Source organism: Entelurus aequoreus, linkage group LG13 (genome assembly GCF_033978785.1).
Source record: "Entelurus aequoreus isolate RoL-2023_Sb linkage group LG13, RoL_Eaeq_v1.1, whole genome shotgun sequence".
Classification (NCBI taxonomy): Eukaryota; Metazoa; Chordata; class Actinopteri; order Syngnathiformes; family Syngnathidae; genus Entelurus; species Entelurus aequoreus.
This window is the reverse complement of record NC_084743.1, coordinates 63,547,413-63,556,487: the sequence shown is the minus strand read 5'-3', so window position 1 is coordinate 63,556,487 and position 9,075 is coordinate 63,547,413. Positions and strand designations below refer to the sequence as shown.

General features: G+C 43.7%; 1 protein-coding gene across 1 annotated transcript in view; it reads right to left on the bottom strand.

The window, feature by feature from the left end:
* Window positions 1-3,152: 3,152 nt before the first annotated feature.
* Window positions 3,153-9,075, bottom strand: part of LOC133663582 (SLIT and NTRK-like protein 3) — a 7,067-nt gene continuing 1,144 nt past the window's right edge. Inside the window, 7 exon segments of the mRNA XM_062068148.1 lie at window positions 3,153-3,582; window positions 3,584-3,841; window positions 3,843-4,148; window positions 4,150-4,869; window positions 4,871-5,125; window positions 5,127-5,288; window positions 5,290-6,151. Coding sequence (XP_061924132.1) covers window positions 3,382-3,582; window positions 3,584-3,841; window positions 3,843-4,148; window positions 4,150-4,869; window positions 4,871-5,125; window positions 5,127-5,288; window positions 5,290-6,093 — 2,706 coding nt within the window. The 5' untranslated portion in view covers window positions 6,094-6,151 and the 3' untranslated portion in view covers window positions 3,153-3,381.

Sequence of the window (9,075 nt, the reverse complement as noted above, 5' to 3'; positions counted from 1 at the left end):
AAATCGAAAAAAAAAAAAAAAAAGTACACACATATATATATATATATATATATATATATATATATATATATATATATATATATATATATATATATATATATATATATATATATATATATATATATATATATATATATATATATATATAATTTACTTTTTTTTTAATTAATTTATTTATTTATTTTAATTTTTTATTTTTCTCAAATTGATTTTACTTTCCGAGTCACTTTTTTAAGGGGTATTTTTTAGACAATTTTCTAGGAGTTTTCATCTGTCCTGGCCAGGCACTTGGGCAAATCGTATTGTTGATGATGATCATATCTGCTTTACAGATTTACTTCAGAAAAGAGAAGTGTTAGATACTTCTCTTGTTGCCATATTTGTATTTGACTTTATTAAACCTTTGAATAGAATTTTACTACACAAAAAACTTTTTTTTTTTAAAGTAATATGATATTTATCAGAGCTGTACGTCTATTTTATGGAGGAATGTAGTTAATCATAGAACTGGCACTCAATGTTATTAAAAAAGTGTTGAATTTTTAATCAAGAATCCTTTTCAATTGCGAATGATTTTGAAATGAATCGTTACCCTCAAGAATCGAATCGAATTGTGTTGTGCCCAAATATTTACAGGCCTACCATTTTTGCAGTTACTCGCGACGCGTATACTGTACCTACGTCAATAGCCTACAGGGGCTTTTGTAGTCGGCAACCTGTTTTTACTAGATTTTGTTATTAAATATTTGTACCAAATGATGTATTGAAATAATTGGTTTGAATCTACAATAGATTCTAAATAAGACATTTAATCAAGAATCGATATGAATCGAATTGTCACTCAAAGAATCTTAATTCAATTGAGATTTGTTGAAAAAAAAACAAAATCACATCCCTAAAAAGGCTTTAGGAAAAACAATGTACAATTAAATAACACAACACACATTTTAGTTGGTGGAATACAAATTATAATACTTGTAAAAGATTAGATATTACACTAATTTGCATTGTTACTTATAACACAAAACTAAGATGTGGATGTTTTGTTTCCAAAGTCTAGCACACTGGTTCTTAACCTGGGTTCGATCGAACCCTAAGTGTTCGGTGAGTCAGCCTCAGGGGTTCGGTGGAGCCTCCACGGCGGAGGTCAGGACACACCCGACTCATCGTGTTAATAAAAATTTCTCCCTATCGGCGTCTTATGGATACCCCAAAACAATGTTCCCTCTAATTTTCCATATGCGTGAGCAAACGCAAAAACTCCTTGAGGATTCAGTGGAGCACATGTGAGCGACGTCAGACGTGCACACTGTGGCCACGCCTGTCCCAAACCTGACTAAATAACAAGTTAAATGTTGTATTATTATAATCAAATGACAGCAGTCATTTCCATATTTTCTAATATAAGTGTTTTGGCCCACTTACAATGACAATAACAAAAAATATTGTTTTTCATGAGCTGTGTACTAGTATTGTATGTCTGGGTGGGGGTCCTGCTTTGGAAATAATTTGTACCCCTTTCAGATATCGCATTTAGTTCCCACTAAAACATTCACATGTTGCACAATGAGATGTAAACATGGGATCATGTGTACATTCCTGTAACTTTCTGTTTGTAAAAAAATATATTGATTAGTATTTCTTTAATATAATAACATCATTTCATGGTTCATATTTATAAATTAAGATTAAATTAAGAAAAAAAAAAACATGTTTTTCTCTAAAGAAGGGTTTGGTGAATGCACATATGAAACTGTTGGGGTTTGGTACCTCCAACAAGGTTAAGAACCACTGGTCTAACATATATAAACAGTAGAAAGGGAATTCATATGGCCCCATTCGTCATGATTAACCCGACACATGAAACTTGACAAATTGGGGGCGGGGGTGGGGGTGGGGGGAGTGTGCACTATCCACCTTTGCGTCCAGATGGCAGTAGATTGTTTAATATCTTCAAATGTCTTTTGTGGCCACAGCGTCAGCTGCTATGTAGAGTGGCACTTTCCATTATTTTCAGCAGACTGCATTGGTGGATCTTCTCACGTAAGATCCACCAAGGAATGGGGGCCATTTGAATCTCTTCCCTATTGCACTTGTGTAAAATAATGTACAAAGTTTGAGCACCCCTGACTGTAACACGTTGTACAAGCGCAATAGCAAATCCCCAAATCAGTGACTACTATCAAAAATGCTGACTTGTTGCATGTTTTTCCTACGAAACTCTCCCGGGCCCACATTGAATGTCCCTCGAACCTCTAACACTCTCGGAGAAATGAAACACACACACGTCAATATAGTTTCACACACCCTTCGAGGCGGTTTTAAACCCTCGTGACATTTGATTAAAGAGTTTGTTTTTATTAAGAAGGCTATACCAGACGCATAATCACTATACATTGATTTAACATTACCTTTACAATTAAAGTCTTCACTGAAATTACAGAATAAATATATATATGCACATTATTTTTTTTTTCTTCTTCAAATCTTTGTGAGAGAGAAAACATGAAAAGTGCCTCCTACAAAGCTGTTAGTGGTTGGCGAAGGGGGGGCCGGGGGTGGGGGTGGGGGGGGGGGTGTGGTGGGTATGGGAGGCAGGATCTGGAGGCGGGGCTTTAACAAAGTGCATGGAAATTTCCAGAAAAAAAAAGCTCGGTCTGATAATATTCACACATGTTGAACCATCCTTCACAAGAAGCACCCTTATGTAGACAGCAGTCCTAATTAATAGTAACAACCATATTCATAACATAGAAAAACTTAAATAGACCACTGAAACTGTAAATGTGTTGCAGGAGCTCCGTTCATAAAGACGTGAACAACCGCACCCCCCTCCCCAAAACCCCACACCCCCCGTTCCCCCCGCCCAGCCATCGGCTTCCTGCACCGAAACAAGTGCACGCCAGCAAACTGCAGTTCGAAGCAATATTCGTTTTGTTTTTTTATATCTCTTTCAATCGCTTCCCCGTCGCCTTTTTAATGTGCTCGGCCTGCGGGGTCTTTGTACGTCCTAGCCAGGTTGAGGGGGGCAGAAGAGGCAGACCACAACCCTCCCCGAGTCAGGGAGACATCCAGCTCCCGTGTGTCACATGGTAATTTCACAAACAAAAAGGCTTTCACTGACCATGTTTTATTCCCCCCCTCCGCCCGCCGCAAACTCCCTCTCGCTCAGCAAATAGAGATATTTATGTTACAAAAATAACGGCTGCTGACATTGCTGGCTACTCTGGAAAAAAAGGCACTTGATTTGAAATATCTGAGATCAGCCTCTCCTCCGTAATGATTCGGGCGGCACTGTTGAAAGTGGAATATATTTTATTTCATGCTGCTTTTTCCAGATATCGTTTTTTCAAGGGGGGGCGGAGGCGTTTTGAAGAGATGTTAAAACCGATACGATTTTTCCAGCACTTCGAGGTAATCCGGCTTGGTTTGAAGTTTGGCCCTTAACTCCAGGTAGTCGCTCTGGGACGGGTCGGGGTAGCAGCCTTTCCCCGCCGCGAAAAGCAACGTCTCCTTCAGCCGAGCGTCCTGTTGCAAGTCCGGGTACTGCATGCCGGGCGGGTGTGCGTGCGCCACTGTGCGCGTCCTTTAGTTTGGGGGCCGTCCCGTACAGGCAGTCGACGAAACCCACCGTCGGTGTGGGCCTCTGGCTGTCGATGACCGTCGGGCACAGCCCGCCGTTCTCGTGAAGCCCCGCCAGGTCGGCCGCGGTGTGGTTGACCGCCACGATGGTGTTGAGTTGAGAGTTGGAGACGGCCAGGCTCCACTCTCGCTCTTTCTCGAACAAGGTGCGGTAGTTGCCGCCGCTCCTGCCGCCGCCATTGTCTTTCTTGGCTGAAAACTGCCCCTCGGTTTTCCGCCGTGGCCGCTATCTCCCCCTCTCGGGGCTTGTAGATGGGGTTGTTGCACATCTGAGTCACGGGGTGGGGGATGTAGTCATAAACGTGGCCGTGGGAATGCGTGTGACTGGTGTGCGTGTGAGTATGCAAGCCGGGCGTCGGCTTCTCCAGTGTGCTTGTGTTGCCGGCGCTGCTCTGCCTCGGCACGTCCTCGAAAATCCTGCACTGCATCTGGATCCCTGTCAGATCCACCTCTGATCGCTTCCTGAAGGGCATTTTCTTCCTCCGGCGGAGAACAAAGGCGAACAGGGCCGGCCGCCACGAACACAGCAGAGATGAAGAGTATGAGGAGGCTGAGGATGAGGACTGACAGCGGCACTGCGTCTCGCCCGCCCGCCTCCCCCATACCCGTACTCCCTGTGGTCAGGTCCTGCCCCCCAGGTTGAGCCGGCAAGGGGCCTGCGGAATACTTAAGTTCCGGACAGAGGACCTCCACACCCAGTGAGCGCAAATCCTTCCCGATGGCAAACTCCGGGCTCTTACAGATGACGTCTCCCACCACAATGACGGAGGAGAGTTTTTTCCAGCATTGTTTGAGGGGGACGGTGTCGCAGGAGCACTCCCAGGGGTTTTGATGAAGATCAATCTGGACTATGGAGATCAGATGCTCCAGGACTCCGCGCACGGCAAGAGAGAGGAAGTAATTGTTGCGGAGGTTGAGGCGGGCCAGGTCGGTGCCGGCGAACACGTCATCGGGGAGCGAGCGGAGAAGGTTGTCGTTGAGGAAAACCAGCTGCAGATTGGGCATCAAGGAGAAGGAGTTGGGCTGGATTTCACGTATGACGTTGTACTCAAAGTACAGATAACTCAACATCTGGAGTCCTCGGAACATCCCAGGTGTGAGCCTCTCGATGTCGTTCCCGTTCAGGTATAAACTTTTTAAGTTCGGCAAGTTGATGAAAGCGCCCTCCTGCACGTAAGAGATCCGGTTGTTGCCGAGGTGAAGTAAATCCAAACTTGAGAAGTTCTCAGAAATCCGAACGATAGATTTTCTGTATCAGGTTCCCGCTGAGATACAGTTTCTTGGCATTGAGAGGGCGTGGCAGCAAGTCGGAGATGTTGTGGAAGCCCTTTTCCTTACAGTTCACCGTCAGACCCAAGTCGTTAATGTGGAGGTTGCAAAGACAACCGACCGGACAGATGATCGGTATCGGAGGTCTCGTCTGGTAGCCGGCGATGGGGGGCTGGTTGACGCCTGGGTAAATGCTACGAGGGGTGGGGGGGGTTTCTCGTGGGCCGAGGTCTTTTGGTGGGCTTCATGGCGGAGGACGCCGTGTTGTGAAAGGAGGAGAGCATGGAGGACGGCTTGGTCGGCCACGTGTTCTCGTTGCTGAACGGAATGCGAGGGATCCCCAACTTGGCCTCGATCTCAGAGTCGGAGAGCAGGGGGGCAGAGCTCGCTGCGCTTGATCTCCCGGAGGTCCTTCCCGTGTAAATGGAAGGGGTACTCGCAGGTGATCTCGCCCACCAGGGCCGTGTAGGGGATCCTCTCCAGCCACGTCTTCAGCTGGACGATCTCGCACACGCAGTTCCAAGGGTTCTCCTCCAGCTGGATTTCCATCAGGCTCCGCCCGACGTACTCCAGCGTCCCTTTATAGGGCAGGGTCTTCAGCCTGTTGCCCCTCAGGTCCAAATGTGTTAGCGATACGGACCGGAAGAGATAATTCGGCAGCACGGGGATCAGATTGTCATTCAGTATAAGCACTCTCAATTTGTGCAGGTGCCTGAAAGCGCCGCTCTCAATCCTTTTAATGACGTTGTAGTCTGCCTGGAGATACTCGAGACTCTCCAGCCCCAGGAAGGTGTCGTTCCGGAAAATCTCCAGCTTGTTCTCGTGTAGGAAAAGCCGTTTGAGTATTCCCAGGCCGTTGAACGCTCCGGCGTGGATGTCTTGCAAGGCGTTATTGCCCAGATTGATGGATATGGCGTTGTTGAGATGGAGGAAGCTGTTGAAGTAGAGCTTCCGCATCGAGTTCCTCTGCAGGTTGAGCTTGAACGGCCGGCTCCATATCTGAGCGATCTGGCTCACGTTTGTAAATCCCTTGCTGTCGCAGTGCACGTGGAAGACGCCCTCCTTCACCTCGCAGTAGCACGGCTCGAAGCACGGCTCGTCCATCTCCTCCGAGTCCTCCAGCAGCGGGACGGGGGTGGTCCATCCTAAGGCTATGGTGCTCAGCAGGGTAACCCACAGCATCCTCGCCGACGCCAGGTGGGTGAAGTCCGGGCTCCGGGAAGAGAGCCGCTTCACAGCGCTGCAACAGAGACAAAGAGGGATGACACACACACACACACACACACACACACACAGTTAGGTTCAAGGTGAGAGACTTGTCGCCAGAGTAGGATAGGCGCATTAGTGTCGGTAGAATAGAAACGCGCTTTGAAATGAACACCGCTGAATAATACAACAACACCGGAGACTACTTTAGGTGTTTCACACAAAACAGGCCTGCTACTCTTCTCCTAGAAACAAATCTCTCGTATGAGTTAATGCCAGCAAACAGAGCCGGGTGTCATTTATTATACAGCAGATACGCCGCTAAGGTCGCTATAAATCACCTCAGGGATGCTTATCGCTATGAATAAACAATGGCAACAGCAGGTGGATGAGGTTGGCGCGGCGAGAGGAGACACTGTCCCTCTGGTGCGGGGATTACATAACGGGGGCCTCAATCACCTTCTTAAGTAATTAAAAAAAAAAAAAAAGTGGAGAAGATGCAAATGGAGATTTCTGGCAGTGAATCGAAATGATCATAAACGGTGTTCATGAGACTGTACGTGCAAGTCATCAATAAATCCATCCAGTGACACTGGTACGGAATGTGTCAATGGAGTTGAAAGTAATTAATTATGGAAACTCAGCAGTTCCTGTTTTGCATTTTTGGAATTTAAAAACATGAAACATGCACATGCAAATAAAAAAAAAAAACCAATAACAAAGAATGCACTGCATATAATCATCTATCAGGGGTCTCCAACCAGTAGCTTGTGAGCATTTGGTGTCTCGCCAGTTGATGTTGGGTAGCTCACCAAAATGTTAGAATATTTGCTTAGAAACTTAAGGATATTTGTGTAACTGCTCAATGGCAAGTTACCATTAAAAAGGCACAAAGACAATGACCTCACTGTTAAACAATACAAAAAATAAAAAAATAAAAATCACACCCCTAAAAACTCTTTTGAAAAAACAACGTACAATTACATAACACAACAAAAAAAATGGCCAAAATACAGCATTGTTTAATGAAAGTACAAAAAAAAATATCAGATGGTAGAAAAAAGTTTTAGTTGTAATTATAATACTTGTAAAAAAATGATTGGATATTACACTAATTTGCTTTTTTACCTATAACACAAAACTAAGATGTGGATGTGTTATTTCAATAGTCTAGCATATATAGACCTACAGTAGAACGGGAATTCATTTGGCCCCATTCGTCATGGTTTACCTGACACATGAAACTTGACAAATTGTGTGTGTGTGTGTGTGGGGGGGGGTGTGTGCACTATCCAGATTGTTTAATATCTTAAAATGTGTTTTGTGGCCATTCCAACTCGGACCACAGCGTCAGCTGCTGTGTAGAGTGGCGCTTTCCATTATTTTCAGCACACTAACCAATAATGCACTGCATAGGATAACCTCTCTATCAGGGGGTCTCCAACCAGTAGCTCGTGAGCTTTTGGTGGCTCGCCAGTTGATGTTGGGTAGCTCACCAAAGTGTTAGAATATTTGCTTAAAAACGTATGGATATTTGTGTAACTGCTCAATGGCAAGTTGCCATTAAAAAGGCACAAAGACAATGACGTCACTGTTAAACAATCACAAAAAAAAAAAAAAAAAAAAAAAAAAAAAATCACATCCCTAAAAACTCTTTAGGAAAAACAATGTACAGTTAAATAACACAACAAAAATAATGGACAAAATACAGCAGCGTTTACTGAAAGTACAAAAACATATGAAATGGTTGGAAAAGGTTTTTGTTGTAATTATAATACTTGTTAAAAATGATTAGATATTACACTAATTTGTTTTTTACCTATAACACACAATTAAGATGTGGATGTGTTATTTCAATAGTCTAGCATATATAGACCTACAGTAGAATGGGAATTAATTTGGCCCCATTCGTCATTGTTTACCTGACACATGAAACGTGATAAATTGTGTGTGTCGGTGTGTGTGGGGGTGGGGGGGTGGGGGTGCACTATCCAGATTGTTTAATATCTTAAAATGTGTTTTGTGGCCATTCCAACTCGGACTAGTGTAGGCTGGCGCTTTCCATTATTTTCAGCAGACTAACAAATAACGCACTGCATATGACAACCTCTCTATCAGGGGGTCTCCAACCAGTAGCTCGTGAGCTTTTGGCGGCTCGCCAGTTGATTTTGGGTAGCTCACCAAAGTGTTTATTATTTGCTTAGAGACTTACGAATATTTGTGTAAATGCTCAATGGCAATTTACCATTAAAAAGGCACAAAGACCATGACGTCACTGTTAAACAATTCAAACGTTGCCATTCATATGAATTCAACACACAATCCCGAAAGTAGCTCTAATAGAAACATTTACCATTGCTTTGACGCGTTCAAATCCTGCAATCAAAATGTACACGGTGGCATCGCAACAATTGACTGTAAAAAAGGACGACACACTTATATTTCACAGTAACGAACTGCTAGTTCACAGTAAAACACTGTAAATATATAGTCCTCCGGACACAATGACAACTGGTGCGTGTCTTAGGGGGTTCCGTGGACCACCTTGCACACTCTTGCACAGTAGGTGGCAGTATATACAATTGAGATGTTTATTGTAATTACCTGTAAAATCACAGCCATGCATTTACAGTAAATGTATGTGGATTTTTTCACAGTAAACTACTGTAACAGTGATAGTCATGCAAAAACCGGTAATTTGCAATAAACGTGGTATGAAACGCATACTGAATTATGCAGATAAGCAAAACAATGTTGTTGATTTTTTTTTTTGTTGCAATTTTGCAAAACAAGCTGGTTACTCCCTTCGTTTGGGTTGGAAACAACATATGAAACAAACGTTATTGAAATGAGCAGCTTATATAAACATTACAAAAATGAGTGGATTTTGCCAATTGTCGTTTTGTAAAAGTGTGAAGAAAAAAAAACAAAAAAAAAAGGTTGGAGAACCCTGCCTTT